The sequence below is a fragment of the Ursus arctos genome, unplaced genomic scaffold, assembly GCF_023065955.2.
Source record: "Ursus arctos isolate Adak ecotype North America unplaced genomic scaffold, UrsArc2.0 scaffold_23, whole genome shotgun sequence".
In the NCBI taxonomy this organism is placed as follows: Eukaryota; Metazoa; Chordata; class Mammalia; order Carnivora; family Ursidae; genus Ursus; species Ursus arctos.
Genome location: NW_026622908.1, coordinates 21,114,152 through 21,135,975, shown reverse-complemented (window position 1 = coordinate 21,135,975; position 21,824 = coordinate 21,114,152). Strand labels below are relative to the sequence as shown.

Below are 21,824 nucleotides of genomic sequence, written 5' to 3'. Positions count from 1 at the left end.
ATAGCAACAGGAAGACGGTAAGTTCCGACTCCAGCAGCCTCCTCTCAAGGTTATTGTATTTGCACAGTTTATGTCTGTCGCCTTGCATTCTGCTTTTATCCACAAAGAAGAGATGATACAGGAAAAACAACAACAACAACAAAAAGCAAAACAAAACTAGCGCCACGTTACCGCACGGGTTAAGCAGCTGGTCATGGTGAAGTATGTCGTTTATGGGGAGTGCTTAGCTCCGCAGAGAAGTTCAGTGAGCGCGGCCCTGAGGTCCCATCTCTGTTCCATTAACCGCCCCCGCCCCCCGTGACTATGGAAACGGCGGTGATGGCGTTTGTAAGTGTGCCCTCTTTTTAAAACACAGCACTCTGAGGAGCGTTGCAGAGCGTGTGACTCACGTGGCATCAGCAGGGACACGCATAAGACACGGTTCTCTTTGGCGATTCTCTTTACAGAATAGACCTTGACCACTAAAGTTGAAGTCACCCCCCACTGAGTTCATCACTCTGTCTCCCACACAGGCGCGTGCGCACACACGTTCTTTAACTGTGCTAACTGGCAACTGCTTACATTTGAAATTACCCATTTGAGCTATTCATTCCTTCAGGAAATACTTTCTGTGCACCAGCTCTGTGCTGGGCATTGTGCCAAGTATCCTGGTATAGAGAGATACAAGACACCACCCACGTTCTCCAAGAGCTCCCCATTAGAAGCACCAGCGAGTGCCAAGGACGACACGAACGCCTTCGAAATTCTTAGTGAATCATTAGGACAATCCACTGGTTTGGTGATTGTCACCCTTGTTTCACAAGTGAAGAATGGGGTGCTCAAGGAGGGGGAGGGTTTTGTCCAGGGCTGAGTTAGGAAGTGGCAGATCAGTCCTGGAAACCAGGGCTCCCCCTGCAGGTAGGGGCTCTCCCTACATGCCAGAGCACGTCTCCTTTACTGCCTTACTGCCTCCTAAAACGTCCCAGATGACGCAGGCCTGTACACAGGGCAAGCCACGGCGCCTTCTCCCCTGCCCTTGGGGCCAATTCTGGTTTTCTGGAACTCTGCAGGAAATAGGCTCTTTGAGCCCCTGCTGAGGTTCGTGCTTTCTCAGGCGTCTGATCGTCATAGAGACCAACTGCCTAGCCTTCTGTGGAGACAGTCAGAAGGCAGATATCCAGAGGCCTCCTCCAACCCCTTATTCTTCTATTGTCAATTGTCCAAATTCAGAGCCTAAAGGCATCCAGCCTCTACAATAGAAAAAATTGACTGTAGTAAAATGTGGCCCTTAACCAGTAAGTGAGCAGCTTCCAAAGGGAAAGCTACATGTCCCTGATGGTGCTCCTCTTCCTTCCCCTCCCTTCTCCCCCTCCCTGCGCTGGGAACGTCAGCACCCTAAAACCACGGCCAGGGAAATGGCCCGCTCACATCCATGGGATAAGGCAACATCTGTCCAGAGGGTTCCACAGAACAACAGAGCCAAATCCCACGTTCCTGCCCAAAGGGTCTCAGACAAGTATAAGCCTGGGAAGTGCTGTTTATTATATTCCTTCTTTGGATATTCCTAACGGACATTCACATATCAAAGCCCCCCCATCAGTCCTATCGGAAAAAGACTCCTCTCCTTTTGTTTAATCTAGCATTTCCCAGTTTCTTTGGCCCCAGATCTCTTTCACCACGAGACAATAATACAAAGAATGTAGCTTGGGAAAATATGGATAAGGTATTAATTTATTAAATATATATTATTAGTAGTAGTATTTTTTAAAAGATTTTATTTATTTATTTATTCGACAGAGATAGAGACAGCCAGCGAGAGAGGGAACACAAGCAGGGGGAGTGGGAGAGGAAGAAGCAGGCTCATAGCAGAAGAGCCTGATGTGGGGCTCGATCCCAGGACTCCGGGATCACGCTTAATGACTGAGCCGCCCAGGCGCCCCTATTAAATATATATTATTGACCCAACAGCTGCTTGATCACTGAGTCCTGGCTCTAACAGACACATCCACAGAGAAGACATAAGCCCTCGGATTGTTTTCAGAACCTCATAGTTAATGGCATCTGCTCTTCCGACTGGCTTTATTGGGACAACAAGACTTCCACTGAGGTCCAGAGAGGAAGGAAGGGGAAAGGCTTCTTGTAACCTATTTTACGTTTATAAAAGATTTAATGGTATTTGTAGCATTTGCATATTCTTCCCCTCATTTGCTCCTGAAGCAATTTTCTGGCTGCTCCTCTCACTACAGGGAAAGGTATGAACGAGCACATTTCTGGAGAGAAGCCCCACCTCTGCTTTACTCTTTGATCAGCTTATAGACTTATGTTTACATGGGACCATCAGCTCAAACATCTGGTCAAAAACAGAAAGTGAGATTTGTAGGTGTGTGTCCACTCACATGACAGTAACAAAGACGTTTTTGAAAGTAAGGAAGGGCCGCCTGTGAAGCTGTAGTTCCAGGCTACTCAACTCAACAGGCCCCCTTCTGGGGGTATGGGTGTACATGGGGCCTGGATGAAGGGGTGGCAGGGGTAGGGGGTGGGGAGGGGGACTAATCAGATGTTGAGCAGTCATGACCAATCACTGAATTGAACGGCTCTCCCTATGAGGTTGATTCGCTATCCTCGCCCATTAATCCCAGTCACAGACCAACAAAATAGCATCACCAAGAGCCTTGGCCAGAGGAACAGGGCCTGCAACACCCGTCTGTTTGTCTGCAAGTGGCTGAATCCTCAGATTTCAGTCTTAAAACAGTTTTAAAACAGTTTTAAAAACATTTAAAAATCGAGATATCGGGGCGCCTGGGTGGCACAGTGGTTAAGCGTCTGCCTTCGGCTCAGGGCATGATCCCGGCGTTATGGGATCGAGCCCCACATCAGGCTCCTCCGCTATGAGCCTGCTTCTTCCTTTCCCACTCCCCCTGCTTGTGTTCCCTCTCTCGCTGGCTGTCTCTCTCTCTGTAGAATAAATAAAATCTTAAAAAAAAAAAAAAATCGAGATATCTTCACGACCATCAAAACACTGGTTTCTCCTGTTTCTCACTCGCAAAACTTTTCGGGTCACCTAACAGACACATTCTGAGAGGTCATGTAGTCCTCAACCAGCAGGAACGAGGGAACTGATGTGGCAAGATGGGAAAGCCAGAAAAATAAATGCATGACGGGTTTGCTGTTGGTCTTGGCATCTTAATATCTTCCCAAATGATTAGAGACTCCCGTGGTCAGCTGAACTTGAACAGAGGTGAGGTTTCTCGCATAGCTTTGGCAATGATACAACCAGCCCTTAGTAAAATTCTATTTTTATGGTAACATTATGAGGCAAATGTAGAAATCATTCAGCTGGGTAGACACGGTTTTCTTTGTATTTGTTTCATAAGCTATAATTTCTTTTTTTTTTTTAAAGATTTTATTTATTTATTTGACAGAGAGAGAGAGACAGCCAGCGAGAGAGGGAACACAAGCAGGGGGAGTGGGAGAGGAAGAAGCAGGCTCCTAGTGGAGGAGCCCGATGTGGGGCTTGATCCCACAACGCCGGGATCACGCCCTGAGCCGAAGGCAGACGCTCAACCGCTGTGTCACCCAGGCGCCCCTTTAAGCTATAATTTCTTAATAAAACTCTGAGGGTAAGTAATTGAATTTGATTACCAATGGTAGACTCTTTGCTAATTCAAGAAGAAATGCTTGTTCTAAAAATTTTTTTTAATTAATCTTTATACAATTTAAATCACTCATCTAGAATGGGTGGAAAAGAATTTTTATTCTTTCCAGCAGTGCTGTGTTAATATCCTAATTTTAGTAATTCTATTTGTGTCTTTTTGGTGTCCTCTAATAGGTGATAAGTAAGTTGTTACCGCGCCTTTATTGTATTTGGCAAAGATCATAATACGAATAATTACTGTAGGTAATTCTATTGGCCAGTCAGTACAGGTAATTGGTCTATGGCTTCTCTGTGTGTTTCAGCTGTCCACGCTGGGGCAGGCCACTGCAGTTGTGACCCCAGTTTACTCCCACCTCCCCGTAACCAAGCTTCGGTGGCCTCCCACACGGACTCTGGGCTAGACCACGTGTCTTGCTTTGGCCCATAGGACAGTAGCAAACATGACACAAGCAAAGATTTGAGAAGGGTTTGCACTTGAGGGCTTGTTTTCCTGCTGCCCTTGGCACCCTGTAACCACCGTGTGAGAAAGCCAGAGCTAGCCTGCTAGAGGATGACAGACCATGTGCCAGGGGGCCCCAGTTAGGGGCCACCGCAGACAAGGCTATCAGCAACAAGCCGGCCCCGGCCAGCCTACCGCCTGACTACAGATGCATGAGTGAGCCCAGCTGAGATCAGCCAAGCCGAGCTCAGCCCAGAACCCACCTACCTGAGCTCAGCCCAAACTCCCAACCCACCAAAAATCATGAGCTAAAGAAGTGGTGGTGGTTTTAAGCTGCGAAGTTTTGGAGCACTTTGTGGTGGGACAATAGATTGCTAATCCACATCTCCTCGACCTTCTTTCCTACCCAAGTTGGAATCCAACCTTCTGTTTCTCCGTACCTCTTTCTGAGGTACCAAGAGCCCCTGGAGAGAAAAACACAGAGACCTGTTGCACGACTCCGGTGCAAAATTTGTGTATTTGACACAGACAATCCTTCCTTCCCCCTCAAATTACCCCCTTCTCTTGGCTACTTGGATTCCATTCTTGCTTTGTTCTCCTCATGCCTTTTTTCCCCAATGCTTCTCGGTCTCCTATGCTGATTTTTCTTCATCACTGGACCTCTAATCATTGCAATGCTCCAGGGGACGGGTCTTGGGTCTCTTCTCTATGTATATGCTCCCAGGTGACCTCATCCAGTGCCATAGCTTTAAATAACTAAATGCTGACAGCTCCTCCATTTAAATTTCTACCCTGGACCCCTCCCCTGAACTGCACACTTAGACAGCTTAGTTCTGAACACTGCCACTTGTGTATCTAAGAGGCATCTCAAACTTAACATGCCCACATTCAAATTCACGATCATCCTCTAGAGTCTTCTCTTCCGGTCCTCTCCAACACAACCAGTGGCAGATGCCTTCCTCTCTATTTCCATTCCTCGCAGCAATCTATCAGCAAAGCAAGCCTTGTCAGCTCTTCCTTCAAAACGTGTCTAGAACCCCATCACTTCTCACAGCACCATGCCTTGGCCCACACCGCCACGTCTCACCTGAACTACTGTAATAGCCTCCTGACTGTCCCTCTGCTTCCACTCTGCCTCTCTACCCTCTGTTTTCCACACAGCAGCCAGCGTGAGGCTTTACAACTGCAAGTTGCAGCATGTCACTGTTCTTCTCAAAACCCTCCAATGACTTCTGATCCTTACTCACAATAAAATCCCAAGTCCTGACTTTGGTCTACAGCGCCTGACATGTTCAACTCCAGGCAACTTCTCTGACCCATCTGCCACCACTTCCTCCCAGCTTACATTGGCCTCCTTGGCCTTCTTGCTCTTCTCCAAGCATATGAAGAGATTTCCTCCTCTGGGCTTTGCACATACTGTTCTATCTGCTTGGAACATTCTTGTCCAAGATAGCCTTGAGGCTTACACATCATTTCATTCAGGTCCTTCTCCAGTGTCACTTTATCAGAAAGGCCTTCCCTGACTCCCTCGCTAAAATAGCACCACGCCCCCGCCCCGTTCCATTGCTCTATGCTCTTACCATGCTTTGGCTTTCTTCTTCATGCCCATTACCACCTGACTTACTGTGTATCTATTTCTCTCTTTGTTTATTGCCTAGCTCTCCCCGCCAGACTGTAAGCACCACGAGAGTAGGGACTGTGTCTTGTTCACTGCGGGATCCCCAGCGCCTGGTGAATAGCACTCAACAGAAATCTGTTAGGTGCAGGGAGGGAGAGAAGGAAGGAGGCAGGGATGATGTAGCTTTCCCAGCCTCCACTGTGGTCTCAGGCAAGGGAGAGAAGGGACTTGGCAATGGGAGTCGGTTTGGCCAGCCAACAGGGCTTGCCACAGAGTTCATTACCTCTTTATAAGAATATTGTAAAGTCCTTACAACAAGTCTCCTGGCCTCTAGCCTAACCTCTCCCATCTATCATCCACATTGCCACTGGAGTAGTCTTTCTGAAATACAGGCCGGACATCACTGTCTTAAAGAACTTTCAGTGGCTTCCCACTGCCCAGAGAATACAGGTCAAACTCCCTAGTCTGGCAGTTGAGCCCCTCCACAATTTTCATCCATCTGGTTTCATCTGTCACTGTACCCCAGCCACTGTGATCTCTAAACCTTAGGGACATTCACAAGTGCAGGAACATGTGCCGGTCCCTCTTTTCTCCCAGCTCCTTTGGACTGGATGCCTTTATCTCCCCAACTATTGACGCTCCACTCACCCTTAGAGGCCCAGCTAAAACAGAAGCCCCTCCACCACCCTTTCCCTCATCAGAATTAAGCTCTTTCTCCTCTCTTTTCCACAGTACTTCGTTTAGACTCCCCTGTGAGCACCAGCACATCATGCTTGGTTTCCGGGTATTTATCTCTCTGTCTCTCCATCAGGAGATCCTTAGGGTTAGGACTCAATTGTAAACCTTTCTGCAGCCTTTCCAATGCCTGTCAAAGTGCTCTGTTCGTGGTAAAAACACCTAAAATTTTTTTAAAAGGATTTATTTATTTTAGAGAGAGAGACAGAGCACGCATGTGTGAGGGGGTGGGGTAGAGGGAGAGAGAGAGAGAGAGAATCTCAAGCAGACTCCCCACCGAGGGTGGAGCCTGATGCAGGGCCCAATCCCATGACCGCAATCCCACAACCCTGAGATCATGACCTGAGCTGAAACCCTGAGATCATAACCTGAGCTGAAGAGTCAGATGCTTAACCAACTCAGCCACCAGGTGCCCCCTCCCAAAATGGTTTTTGGCTAGTCAAACTGTGAACTCTTAAAAACAGCCAGATAAAATCCAACTCTACTAAATCAAAGGCACTGCTTCTAAGTTCAAAAATAAAGTGTGACACCAGCGCCAGATTTGTTGTAGTACATATGAAAGCTAAATCTCTGCTGGTCGGTGATATAAAACCTTACAAACCGTGGCTCGTGAGAAGCAAGTATTATGATTCTAATCATCTCTCTTCGTTTCCATCTCAAATATTCAAAACAGGGATGAAGGGGAATTTTTAAAGAGAAAAGTGGTATTAACTTGGGGGCTTCAGCTGCTCTCACCATCAATTATTCCCCTAGCTGAGACCGAGAGGCGGACGTTGGCCCCGTGCCTACCTCTTTCTGGTTTCGGTGGACTTGGCCGTCTTGATGGTGCTTCCGTCTTGGGCGATGTCTCTCTCCTGACAGGCAGGAGCATCTCTAACAGGCAGTGGGAGGACCACCGTTTCCTGAGTCACAGGGACGACCTCCTCATCCGCCCCTTGCTGGCCCAGGTGCTGCTTGGCATAATCGAAGCCCTGCACAGGCTGCGAAGAGGAAATGGATTTGTGGTCACATTTCTGACAGAGCGTGACTCCAATGATGGCTTTAAGAGAAGACAGGCCAGGGGGTGCAGGTGACAGGACCACACTCAGCTTTCTGATGAACAAGAGTTAACTCAAATCTCCCCCGTAATTCCTGTCTGCAAAATCAGAATCCGTGCTCATTCCGCCCAGCCACAGAATCTCCCTAGACAAGACTTACTTGGAAAAATGAAGAGTATAAACGAGATGCAAATATGTATGTGAGAACAAACTTCTTTCAAGAATTTTAAACCACCAATTTTGAGTCACTAGATACGGCTAATTAGAGACTCTTAATTGCTATGTGAAACAGGTCCTGTATAATCTCCTGCCTCTGACTGTCCCGTCATCCTGAACCCCACTTTCATGGCTTTAGGCGTAGTAAGAGGTGTGTGACCTTGCCAAGTCACTTGACTTCTGAACCTCAATTTCCTCACCTGAGAGATGAAGACAATCAGATCTGCTTTACCTACACTCCCCCTCCCCCCGCCACCGGAGTATTAAAGGGGAACCACAGCTCTGAAAATAGAGGGAAAGAAACATGCTTCCACACGTGAGGCAGTACCATCATTAATAATAAAATGGGATTTATGGAATCACTCAAATCCAGACCTATGGCTCTCCTATGATTCATTACTGGGTAATTAGCAAGGCTTTTATTGCACAATGTCTGAACCCCCAAGTGAATAGGGCAGCTGTGAGCAAAGCCCAACAGACATCTATTAGTGGGGCAATAAAAAACCAAGAGGCATGTTTAAACAATTCCTGGGAGTGTCTCTGTTCTGCTTTCTGCCCCAGAGCCGCACAACAGTGATTCGAGGCAGGACAGTGGGGTGGTGGAGAGTACCAGCTGCGAAACAGACTGCCTGGCTCCCAACCCCGGCTCTACCACGTATTAGCTAGGTGACCTCGGGTTAGACACCGAAATTCTCGGCACGTCAGTTTTCTCACCTGCAAAATGGAGATAAGAGGAGGGTAAACAGGATCAAATGTGTAAGTCTTGAAAGTGATTGAACCACCGTCAAAGACACGCTGCGTGGATTAAGTAGTAAATGCAAGTTCAGCATTTAGTGAAGAGCCTTGCACATAGTAAGTGGTCAGTCAATATTAGTTAATATTGTTCACCTTCCTATTAAATCACAGACCAGGTGAAATAGAAATCAGTGATGGTCTTCAAGAAAATCTGGGGATGAGGGGCGCCTGGGTGGCTCAGTCGTTAAGCGTCTGCCTTCGGCTCAGGGCATGATCCCAGAGTCCTGGGATTGAGCCCCACATCAGGCTCCTCTGCTGGGAGGCTGCTTCTTCCTCTCCCACTCCCCCTGCCTGTGTTCCCTCTCTCGCTGGCTGTCTCTCTCTCTCTCTGTCAAATAAATAAATAAAATCTTTAAAAAAAAAAAAAGAAAATCTGGGGATGAAACTCAACCTCCACCATGTGGGTCCCCTCAGAACCTCACATGGTGAGGAGATGCCCCTTCAGCAATGAATTTTGCTAAGAAATGTAGCAGGGAGCATCCAGCTGGATGGAACAGTCTAGGACAATGGCCCAACCCGTCAAATCTTCCTACTGCATCTCAGGACAGGATGGAGTTTTATTGCTAAAAACAGCAAAGCTTCCTTATGTCAAGCTGTCTGTAGTTCTGCTGTGGACAGTTCCCCCAATCCCCAGGGAAACTCACTCTGGGACGGGCACTCAGCCCTCCCTCTTTGCCGAGACACACACTCTGACCCAGATGTGACCAGGGACATTCTGTGCCAGGATCTGGCAACGTGCTTCTGAAATAGTGTTTGTCTGTTCGTTTCCCTCCCTCCTGTGGGGCCCGCATGAAATGGAGTGAGCCTTTGAACAACCTGGTCATGTTCCTAGACTACTGGATTGATGGTCACTGAGTGGATTCTATAGAAATGTTTCTAGAAGCTGACCTTTTCTCCCCAGGTCCACTGTTTTATTGTCTCCTGGCTTGATCTTGTTGCTTCCATTCAGGTCCTTTCTAGGCTCACCCTTGACAAGCTTCCAAAGCTATCTCCCTGAAAACCACTCAGGTCATGTCACTCCCCCACTAAAAATGTTCCACAGCACCCAAACTCTTCGGCACGGCATTCAGGCCCTTCCCAGCCTGGTGGGACCCACCCGCCAGCTGCACCTCCTGTTGGCCCCTTTTCCGTAATACCCCAGGCCCCCCATGATCCAATCTAGCGTGGTGCTGACTATAGTTCTTGGGCAGTGGCTTGTGCCAGGGACCGTGCCTGGTGCTGGAGATATGAAGATGAGTAAGAGCCGGCCCCCTGCCTCAAGGAGCTTTTCGTACCACTGGGACCGTGCCAAACGCATGACATCAGTTATGACATTTCAGCCCCACTGTAGTCAAGGAGGTGGGTATTATGATTATCATTCCGCATTTTAAAGATAAAGAAACTGAGGTTTGGAGAGGTTAAGCCACTTCCCCAGGCTCACGCAGAGGGTCTGTGGTGGGGTCAGGATTTGCACCCAGTTCTGCGTGCTACAGAACCAAAACATCTGACCGCTGCCTGATGATTCTTCCCGTGGCCTCTTCTCTCCTTCTGCAGCCTGCCATCTTGGTTGGGCATCTGCTACCATACTTGGCCTGGCTCCTGTGCTGAGACTCCTGGCCTGTCGGTGAGGAACTGCGAGTCTCCAATGGCAGCTAAGACTTTCCAAGAACCTAGTGAGGACAACAAGGGGGCTGTGGCCTTCTCTCTCTTGCCCCCAGTCTCCCTGGATTTGGCCCCTCATCCCTCACACTGGGTTGAAGTTATCTGCTAGATACTTCAGGGGACTGGGTTGACAATGAGTGAGCAGAAAGAGAGACATTAAGGGATGACAAGTTCAAGGGTGGCCACTGTTATTAGGTTAATAATAACAGTTCTCACATATGTTCAGTACTCAGAGCCTGCAAAACACTGACACCTCATTTCATGCTCACAACCACCCCCTGGGGAAGCAGGGCAAACATCACAGCCTTCATTTTGCAGGTAAGAACACAAAGCTCAGAGAGGTTCAGTGACTTGCCTAAGATCACACAGCTAAGTGGTGAAAGTCTCAAGACTCAAGTCCCTTACTCTTCTGACTGATGGGTAGTGGTCTTTCAACCTTCAATTTGAAAATCACCTGCGATTCATTAGTTGCCCTTGGACACACATTAGGGACCCCTGACACCACTGAGACATCATGAAGTATCTATAGTTGCTTCAATGAGTTTTATAAAATTATCAGATCAAAATAATCCCCCACAATTTCAAACATAGACACGTTAAGACCTTTTAAGAAAAAAGCATGTATAATAATAAAGGCCAACTGACCAATGAATGAATAAAGATGATGTGGTACACACACACACACACACACACACACACACACACACACACAGAGTGGAATATTACTCAGCCATCAAAAAGGAAGAAATCTTGCCATTTGCAACGACATGGACCGAACTAGAGACTATTATGCTAAGCAAAATCAGTCAGTCAGAGAAAGACAAATATCGTATGATTTCACTCATATGTGGAATTTAAGAAACAAAACACATGGGGCGCCTGGGTGGCACAGCGGTTAAGCATCTGCCTTCGGCTCAGGGCGTGATCCCGGCGTTGTGGGATCGAGCCCCACATCAGGCTCCTCCGCTATGAGCCTGCTTCTTCCTCTCCCACTCCCCCTGCTTGTGTTCCCTCTCTCGCTGGCTGTCTCTATCTCTGTCGAATAAATAAATAAAAAATCTTTAAAAAAAAAAAAGAAACAAAACACATGAACAAGGAGGAAGGGAAGGAAAAATAAAATAAGATGAAATCAGAGGGAGATAAACCATAAGAGACTCTTGATCATAGAAAACAAACTGAGGGTTGCTGGAGGGGAGGTGGGTGGGAGGGATGGGGTAACTGGGTGATGCGCATTACGGAGGGCGCTGGATGGAATGAGCACTGGGTGTTATATGCAACTGATGAATCACTGACTCTACTTCTGAGACTAATAATACACTACGTTAATTGAGTTCAAACTTAAAAAAAGAAAAAAATAAAGGCCAATGTGTATGTAATATTTATGTGCTAGGCACAGCTCAAAGTAACTTTCATAGCTCACTTAATCTTCACAACAGCCTAAAAATAAATAAATAAATAAATAAATAAATAAATAAATAAATACTGTTATCATCCCCATTTCACAGATGGGAAAACTGAGGCACAAAGAGGTTAAGTACAGGTCATACAGATAGTATGTGAAAGAGAGGAAACAGCTGGGCATCTTTAGGGGGTGACTGACCTGTCCCGAGCAGATGGTCATGCCAACCATTGCGGGCCCTCCAAGTTCCATCCTGCATCTGGATGTGGCCCTAACTACTTTCCCGTAAGGCTGCCTGTTCCAGGGAGCCATGTTCTCATCAATTATATGAAGGGAACCACTGGGCAAAGGCTGTGAATCCAATGACAAAGAGTAAAGAGAAATGAACCGGGAAGAAAGAAGGTCACAAAAGCCCTGATGCCTGGCCCTCCCAGCTGACCACCATGGTTAACAGGGTTCCGTCTATGGTACCTTGTCTCTGCAGAAGGGTAGGGGGCGTGCACGCCCTGACCTCAGTTCCCAGGACAGGCGTGTGCACTCACCTCCTCTTAGCCTGTCAAGTCTATTACTGAGTCTCAGCAGGGATCCCCAGGAATGTCGCCTGACCCTGCAGCCTGCATTCCAAAGATACAGTGATGTCCCTGGAGACTAGGGGACCAGCCTCCCGCTCTATGGATTGATCACGAAGGCTAACTTTTTCATTCCGCCTCATCACTTGGCATTAAATGAATTCTGCTCACACACACGGGTGGTGGGAAGTGATGCAGGCGGCTCTCTCCTCTCAAACACCGCAGCGTCCCTGGGTTGCCACAGCAGAAGGACTGTGGTCAGAAAGAGGCAGTTCCACCCCACTGGCTTCCTGTGATAAAAGGGCTTTGCAAATCAACGTGCACAGCCCAGCCTCATGGAGGGAGGAAACCACCAGCACCAGCGCACACAAGTGAAGCCAGGCTGCTCTCGGGACGTCAATTGGCTTGATGGTCAACATCGGCCAGGTATCTCTTCAAGCACGATGCACCGGGTAGGAACATAAGAGGGGCGATGAAAACCCACAAACGTGACTCTCTTTCAACTTCGAACAGCTTTCAAAGCCAGAAGGTATGTTGAAATCGTGGGCTGCCCACCTCACCTTGGCAAATTAATAAAATTTTGGCTTAATCTGTAACACAAAGTTGGCATTTACAACCTCCGTGTGACAGGTTTTGCATTCCCGGACTCGGCTGCAATTAAAGTCTGGTAATTACTGTCATGTCTGAAAGGCTCAGGTTGTAACTAAGCTAAGATGGAAATGAAATACCCCTTCTTGGAACAGTTTCATGTCTCACTGCTTGGACCATTACCAACACTGCGCTGCTTCTGGAAAGCGGGTGCCTTTGGGTCAACAAAAACAGAACAACATTATTTGGAGTTTGGCTCTTTCATAGAGCGTCTGATCAAACTGCAGCTTTGCAACAGGTGAATTAGTTTAATAAACAATAAAACCCATTTGATTTCTTTTGCTGAAGCGAGGTGTGACCATCCAGAAAGGACAAGGCATGCGTGACACCTGGGAAGGACCATCTCTATGACATTCATTCCAACGGAATGAAATTCCTTTCGCTCTTTCATTTCATTCCTGCACAGGTGGGCAGCGCTCGGCAATCCCATGCTGAAAGAGGAGTCTACCTGCCAAATCTCAGGGTTCAGGAAGGTATGTAATGTGGAAAGAGCCAGATACACGGGTATAGGCCAGAGTCGCTCCTCTGCTGCTAGTTATGTGACTTCGGACAAATCCCTACAGTCGCTCTTTCCTTTGGGTTTCTCAACAGTAATGTGAAAATAATAAAACCTGTCCTGATATGACCCACCTCATAGGGCTACTGTGATGAGCCAACGAGGCGATAGACCCAGAAGAACCCGGCAAATGGTAAGGCGTTATTTAAACATCAGGTGTTAGAGATTATTATATTTCCTTCAGGGAGTATCATGAAGGGAGCTATGTGACTGGAAAAGCAACCTTTGGAATTTTCTGAGTCCACTCCCCTCCCTGTCACCAGAGGTGTGGAGGCAGTGCAGGGTGGACGGGCTCCCAGCCAGGCTTCAGTGGAGCCACTGAACTGGTGTTTGATGACCACTGGGCCAAGGCTCTGCAGCTTGCCCATCATGGCGGCATTTGGTGATAAGCCACTCTAGCCAATGGAGGAAGGAACATTTTGAGAGTCTAATGTGCCCAAAGAGCCCTGCATTAGGAGCCAAAAGACCTGGTTCTACCATTAACTCTGCTACTTACTAACTGTGTGATCTTAAGTCACCTCTCTATAAAAGGAGGGTGTCAGATTAGACGACCTCCAAGGCCCCTTTCAGGTCTACCTAGCTCCTAATTTTCTGTGCCTCAGTTTCCTCACCTGCAAAATAATGGCCCTTTCTTAAAGCATTGCTGGGAGGATTGAGTTGCCATCTGTAAAGCCATCAGAAGCACTGTGGCAAAGAGAGAGCATTAGATATGCATTCGCTATCGTGTCCTGGTTATAAACACAAAAGGTCTACAACGATGTGAATATACTGAACACTGAATTATACACTTGAAAAGGGTTAAGATGGTAAATTTTATGTTATCTATAATTTAGCACAATTTTTTAAAAGATTCAAATAAATAAAGGGTCTCCTTCAAAATGACAGCTTGCTAGAATGTCTCTGAAGGTATTTTTGCAATGGCCTCAAAAGCCAAGAGAAAAAAGGCAGGCAGAGCCCCTCGTCAGCACGTCGCGCACCTTTGCTCTCTGAGGCAGGCTCATCATGGTGTCCGGCTTGAAGTCGTTCTTGTTCTTCCGGCAGAGCACAGCAGTGATGATGATGATGATGACCGTGACCACGGCGATGGGTGCCAGCACCGCGGCGATGATCCACAGGTTGTTGGGTGGGTTCTTCACCACGGCTGTGGGAAAAGCAGAGGGAAGCATGTGACAAGGGGCACTGGGAGGGGGAGAGTAGCCCCCATACCCCCGGGCCCAAGTCATGAGATGGTGAACAGGGTTTGGGATCAGAAAGTCTCCTGCCTTGGCCAAGTTACTCCAAGTTACTTGGAGCCTCTGTTTCGTCCTCTGTAAAATGGGGCCATCCCTTTGTGAGGCATCAGAGAGATGGAGCGCTGGTGTGGTCCCTAGTAGATGTTCAATAAAACACTAGCCTTCGCTATTATTAAGAGAGAGGAAGATGGATTGTATCAATTTTCCCTACAGGGATGTCCATGAATCCAAAGAGAAGAGAGAAGACATCGGAGGGTCATAGTTTGGACTGGAGGCAGGAGGCAAAGGCCACAGAGAGATGTCTCTAAATACTGTAGTGAAGCCACCTCTGAGAGAGCAGTAAATAAACGTAGCTGAGTAGACGGACCTACCCCCAGCATGAGTCGGCTGGGGAAGCTTGGAAATGCCTTGGTCTAATCACAAGGATCAGGTTGCTCTCCAAGCCAAAGTAAAGAGTAACCAAAGCTATTGTCAGCAGGAAGAAAGTTATTAGAACAGGAGGTGCCTCTTTGGAGGTGGGGTTGGAATTAATTGACCTGCAAAGGGCCACAGGGTGATGGTCACGCTCTGTATCAGGATCGGGGTTAGGGTCACGCAGGTGTAAACATCTGTCAAAACTCATCAAACGATATACTTCAGATGTGTACATTTTACTCTATGTGAATTTTACCTGAACATCATAAACAAGGATTGAATTCTAGGCAATGCTATGCATGCTCAAGTGTTTAGGGCTGAAGTCTGCTGATGTTTGCAACCTACTCTGAAATGCATCAAGAAAAAATAAGATGGATTAATGGCTGGATGAAAGGACAGATAGATAAATATGTGATAGTGAAAGAATAGTAAAATGCTAATTGTGGAATCTAGGTGGTGGGAATACGGGTGTTCACTGTACGGTTCTTTCAACATTTTCATAAGGTAGGTTAGGAAAATGTGAAAAAGTCCTTGGCATGTGGTGGATGAGTCTCCCCCATGATCACTGGTGGGGAAGGTTGGGCGATACTTTGATCCAATAAAAAAGACCAATATCTTCTTAGAACTGGAGTAAAGAAAACAGTAACCAAAACAATCATCTAGAAAAAGAAAGGGCTTTGGAAGGGAGTGGGTCTACAGGAAATCTAGAAAAGAGAGCCAAAGGGCAGGAAAGAACTTGTCCATGCCATAGGAATGTGCCCCAACTGGCAGATGTGCGAAATCCAGCTGGGACAGGTCTATCCTGGTGAACAAGATGGCTGCAACTGGCTGTTTCAACTTGCTGATACTGTCCCCTAATCCCACTCAAGTTCTCTGCTCTACTACACCCTAGATGATCTCAGAGACTCATGGCTTTCAATGCCACCTATGGTGATGATGTTCAGAGATAGATCCCCAATCAGGACCACTACCCTGAACTCTAGATTCCTACATCTAACTGCCAGCTCAATCTCTAATTGGACACTTAAGAGATATCTCAAATTTATTATGTCTAGAACCCAACTCTCAGTTTCTCCCCCAAACCCGTTCTTCTTGTGATAGTCTCCAACCCAATAAATTGCAATTCCTTCCTTTCAGTTGCTCTGGTCAATACCTTTGCCATCAATGTTGACCCTTCCCTTTTATTCTCACCCAACATCCTATGCATCAAAAACCTTGTCATCTCCACCTTCTAAATAAATCCAACATCTGTTCACTTCTTTCTATTGCTGCTCCCACTGTAGTCTAAGCTACCAACATCTCTCACTGAATTACTGCAATGGCTCCCACCTTGTCTCCTGTCCTCTAGAGTCTATTTGCAACACAGCAGTGGAGGGATCCTTTAGAAACCCAGATCACAACATTCCTCTGCTCAGAACCTTCCAGAGGCTCCCACTCCCCTCCCCTTACTAGGGTCAGAGTCCTTATAATTTCTAGAAGACCCTAAGTGATCTGCTTTTCCAACCACCCTGGTTACTTCTCTGGCCTTACAGCCCACTACTCTTCCCTTAACTCACTTTGCTCCAGCCTACCAGCCTCCTATTGTTCCTCGAATGTGCTGGACAAGCTCCTGTCTCAGGACCTTTGCACCAGCTTATTCTTCCACCTAGAGTGCTTTTCACCTAGACATCCATGGCTCCCTCCCTCCCTCACTTCTTCCAGGGCTCTAGACAAGTGTCACTACATCTACTCTCTATCAGATAGCGATCCCTGCCCCTGGCATTCTCCATCCCCCGCATCCTACTTAATCTTGTTCAAATGTACAATTCCGATTCTGTGAATTGGGGCGAGGCTTGAGATTCTGTGTTTCTAACAAGCTCCCAGGTGGTGCCCACGCAGCAGGCCTCAGGCCACATGTGGAACGGTAAGGTTCTCAAGCATGCATTACTGTCTAACAGAAACATATGTATTTGCTCATCACCTGTCTCTGCCTCTCCATTAAAATGTACACTCTAAGAGAGACAGGGAGTTTTTTGGTCTCTTGTTCACTGCTACAATCCCAGGGCCTAGATCAGGGCCTTGCACATAGTAGGTGCTCAATTAAAAATTGAAGGCATATATAAATGAACTACCATTATCCCTGTTGCAATTTGGCTCCCCATACAGGTTTTCATACGGCAAAGAATAAGGGCCAGTTAAAGGAGAAGTCCTATCTCTTTGGTAGTTCTAGTCTGTATTTTAAATGAATACACTACCAATCTGGTTTATATACCAGTCTTTCATAAGTCTGCTTAGCATATGTTGGTCCTCCGGATCCTGCTGAACTCTGAGGGGTTCTAGACCCACAAAGCTGAGGACAAGATTCTGGAATACTTTAGAGACCCCACTGGTAAGTGACACAGAGTCAGCTGGTCTCTCTGACTTCAACCACCCTCTCCGACGTTGACTGGTACCTCACTAGCCAAGATCTGCCTCTCATCCAGCAGCACTTGGATCTGGAGTTTTTGAGTATAAAAAAACTTAATTCCATAGTTTTTATCAATCGGTGATTAATCACATTATTAACTTCTGAAAACAGCTCATTAGATAATGTGCTTCTGTTGACATCAAACATTTAATTGCTACTGCTTTTAGTAATTTGGTATTTACAAGTGAGTTTTGATGCCATTAACATTTTTTAAAGCTTGGGGTTTCCATGAAAAATAACAATATGCCTCTTTTGGCTATGCTATTCTATCCTGATGAAGAAAGATGTACAGTGTATCAGAACATGATACCCTAAATATATATTTCATTAGCAAGAGTTAATATTTACATGAGTCTTGCTTTTACTTGGCCTTATCATTTTTGTGTCTATGTTCCTTCTTGGTGCAGTATGTAAAATCCTTTCACCTCTATTTAAATGGAAAGAGAATACACTTCTCTTATGTACACTAGTAAATTCATTTAACGGTCAAAGAGATAGGAAAGTTAGGTCAACTGAAATCATTCAAACCCAATGCATTCATTGGCATAGGAATCTAAAACTGCAAAGTCATGTACAGAAGTGAAGAGGCATGAACGGCTATTTAATTTGCAAGAACGTGGGTAGAGAAAGGATAAGAAAGGGGGACATTATGTTCTGAGCTTCTGCAGTGTGTGAGGCACTGTGATAGGTTCTTTGCTCAGGTGCTATTCTTATCCTCAATTTGCAGATGAGGAAACTGAACCCCAGGGAGGAGAGAGGGTTTTATGAAAAGTCATCTCTCCGAAATACACAGTTTGTCAGTTCTAAGTTGGAATGGAGGTGTGTGTGTGTGTGTGTGTGTGTGCGCGCACGAGCGCGCCCACGCAGGGAGGGTCTGGCCCAGGGCCCAGCCCCTCGTGAGCAGTTAGTCCATGTCACTCTCCTGCCCAAACACTCCCATGGCTGTCATTCCACCGGGGTGTGGCCCTTGGGGCTTTAGTGGTTGTGGTCCCTCCCCTGCACCCTGACCTCATGGCTATTATTCTCCTCCATCAGCTACATCCTCGCTGGGCCTCAAACCCTCCCCCTCTGCCTTGTCCCTTGGTAGCCTCAGGTAGTCACTCATGGATCGTCTTCTTACCCCCTCAACCATTGAAAATCATGACTCTTATCTCCTCGACACCCCCTGGCCTTCCCCGCTTCATTTTTTCCCATGGTGCTTATGAGCAGCTAACATCTTATTCATTTTGCTTATTTGATCTGCCCACTCAGGAACGGCAGCTCCAGGGGGCAGGGGTTTTGTCTGCTTCCTTCACTGCTCTATCTCCAGTGCCAGGAGAGTGCCAGCACATAACAGGTTCTCAAAATTTTGAAAAATGTTTGTCGAAAGACTGAATGAACAAAATCCCCTTTGCCAAAGGATCGATCTATCCCCTTTTTAAAGTGACATTTTTTGCAATAAAGTCTGATGGCCAGGTAAGGTAAACCAATCCCTGCGCTGGTCCGACTCAGTGTGGCGAGAATCTTCCCTACTCCAGCAGCTGGATCACTGCTGTGAAGGGCCCCTCACTCCAGATTCCACAAACGGAGCAGGTGAAAACCTCCATCAGAAACATGGCCGCTTCCGTAGCGGTCACTGCTGCCCATTACTCAGAGGTGATGGGGGGGTGAGGGAACATTGCATGCTCCATCATAGGGCACTGCACGCAGGGCATTATACCCTGGCCCTAGTGATTTAGAAGACACTAGAACGCACAGAACTTTAACATTCTCCTGTCGGAGGGACAAGGTGTTCGTTCAACACCATTCTCCATTTAAGGTGCTGACCTCAGGTTCACATTGCTGGTTGATTTCAAAACTATTAAGAGAAAATGAGATTTAAAACATCTCTGCCCCTCTTCTTCTTCATTGGTCTTAGCTTCCTCCTCATCTGATCCTGAGTATGGAGACGTTTCCCAGGGTTTGTCCTCCAGCTCTATACCATCCCCAGACACTCGAATTTTCTCTGGGAATTTATTTCTAACCTGTATCTACAACATTTTCAAAACCTATAGTGTTTACTTTAACCTCTCTCCTCAGATCTAGGCTTGAATTCCCGCAACTTTCCTAAACTCAGACCTCAATATGCCAACAGCATCCCCTCGATGTCCCAACAGCACACCCCCGATATCTCAAAAGCACCCACTCAATATACTGTAACACATCCCTGATATCCCAAAAGCACCCCCTCAATGTCCCAACAGCACCACCTAGATATCCCACAACACCCCCTTAATATCCCAACACTGCCCCTTGATATCTGAACAGCGGCTCTTAATATCTCATCACCTTAAACTCAGCATGGCTGAAACTGAATAAATTACGTTCTCCCTTCTAAAAAATGCTTCTCCTCTCCAACCCCCTTCCTATTTTCATTACTAGCACACTAGTCTCTGAATTATATGGGTTCCTAAACTTTAAGTCACCTTTCCTTCTTCATTCCCTCTCTCCTTTAGCCCTTCTACCATACGGATCCATGGGACATTCAGTGACCACTTATTAAGCCCTCAGCAGGTCCCCCAGGAGTGTACTAAGCCCTTCACATGCAATAATTATCTTGCTTCATCCTCCAAGTAGCTCTCTAAGCTCAGTGTTCTTTATATTCCCATTTTGCAGGTGAGGAAAATGAAGGTCAGAGAGGGTTATTTATTTATTTATTTATTTATTTATTTATTTATTTATTGTCCTAGAGCTCCATAGCCACCAAGTGGAAGAGCAGAGGCATAAATCCAGGTCTGTCATATTGCAAAGGCTCTGCTCTCAACTGCTCTGCTGTGGTGTCTTCCAACCACGTGCCTCACACAAGGCCTGGCAGAGACATTAGCAAAGGTCAGTCCTTTGCCCTCACAAGAATGGAGCCAGGCAGTAGCTGGGGCTGGACAGTCAAAGGTGAATGAGATGTGGTACCCGCTTTCAGAGAGCTCATGAGGGACAGAGAGCGAAAACAACTCATCTGCACATGTCGTCAGGGCAGTGGAAGCGTATGGAACTAAGGGAGATGGGGTCAGGGATGGCTTCAGAGGACCGAGGGACATGAAGAATGGATCCTCCTGTGTGGCTGAAGCACAAGGGAGGAAGGAGAGGAAAAGGGGCTGTATGGCTGCAACAGGCGGTATGGGACCAGGTTGTGAAGGGACCCGAACTCTCTTAAGTACCTGTGCTGAAGGGCTTGGAAGGCCTACTTTAAGAAGTTCAAATTTTATTCTGTGGACAATGGAGAGCCCCCAATATTTTTTGAATGGAGTAGATGTGAGATCAGAATCGTGTGTTATGATGACCCAGTAACAGTATGGACAGTACATGCATGGCACAGCGACTGAGGCTGAGTCATTTGGGAAGGACCCACGAAGTCCGAGAAGAGACAACGATAAAATGGAGAGAAGGAAACATGTGTGAGTTATTACAGAAGGGAACGCGGAGGACCAAGTGGCCGTGAAGGCAACAAGGAGTGATGGAGGGACGGCAGCTTTGCAGGCAGGTGGAATCGAGCCTCTGTGTCATCCCCAGATGATCCAGACTGTCATTCCAAGATGCTCTATGCATGTCCTAATCTCATGTGATCTTTCTCTCCTGCCCCATGCTCTCCAACTTTCCACTGCTCCCCATCAACCACCATCGGCGAAGTCCCCACAGCCTCAACCTCTCCTCCTGATGCTCCATTCACTTCTTGCTCTAAGTAAAGCCAGCTCCCCTTTCCTACCCCTTCCCAAAGTACCAAAAGGCCTGGAAGTGAGGAGGTCCCAGGACTGATTAATCACTCAGCATCGAAGATGGATTGGGGACAGGGGAAATGATGGAGAGGAAGAGACAATGAACTGGGTTTACATCTCCAGTGACTTATGGGGGGATAGATCTGGGGGTCTAGTGGGGACTGCAGCAAGGGGGAGGCAGCTTCAGAAGTTCTGGGATTTTGAGAGAGTAGAAGAAATGGTTTGGACATGGCAGTGAAGCCCGAGGAGGACAGAAGCCCTGCCAACCTTACGGTATTTGTCTCATCAGTTTGCAGATTCTCAGTGTGCACTGTTGCACCCTTGCTCAAACTCCCCACACACAACGTCAGCCTCAGCTGCCAACCTCACCTCATTCTGTCCCAAGAGAGCAGAAACAATCACAGAAAATGTCCTCGGGTGGCCATGACCAAAGACCCCTGACCAGCACCCACACCCCAGGTCTTTGCTTTCCCTCCCAGTGCAAAGGATGGGCTGTTGCTGCTCCTTACGGAGTCTGACCGTTTTCACTTGAGCCACTTTGTCCCCTTAAGGACTTCACTCCAAGACAGTTCTTGTCTCTCTTCTTCACTATTTCTCTCTATTACAGTAACACATCAATATTCAACCATACCCCAATATCTCCCATGTTTCTCTCCAGCAAGTGCACCCAATCTTCTCCCTTTTGCTGTCACTACTTCCCCACCCCCATCCTCTCCT

The 21,824-nt window shown here is 47.1% G+C and overlaps 1 protein-coding gene across 1 annotated transcript in view; it reads right to left on the bottom strand.

Moving 5' to 3' along the window:
• Positions 1-21,824, bottom strand: part of KIAA1549L (KIAA1549 like) — a 204,236-nt gene that overhangs the window by 64,174 nt on the left and 118,238 nt on the right. Inside the window, exons 12-13 of the mRNA XM_057317592.1 lie at positions 14,265-14,428; positions 7,216-7,406 (exon numbers count right to left, since the gene is read on the bottom strand). Coding sequence (XP_057173575.1) covers positions 7,216-7,406; positions 14,265-14,428 — 355 coding nt within the window. The remainder of the gene's footprint in view (positions 1-7,215; positions 7,407-14,264; positions 14,429-21,824) is intronic.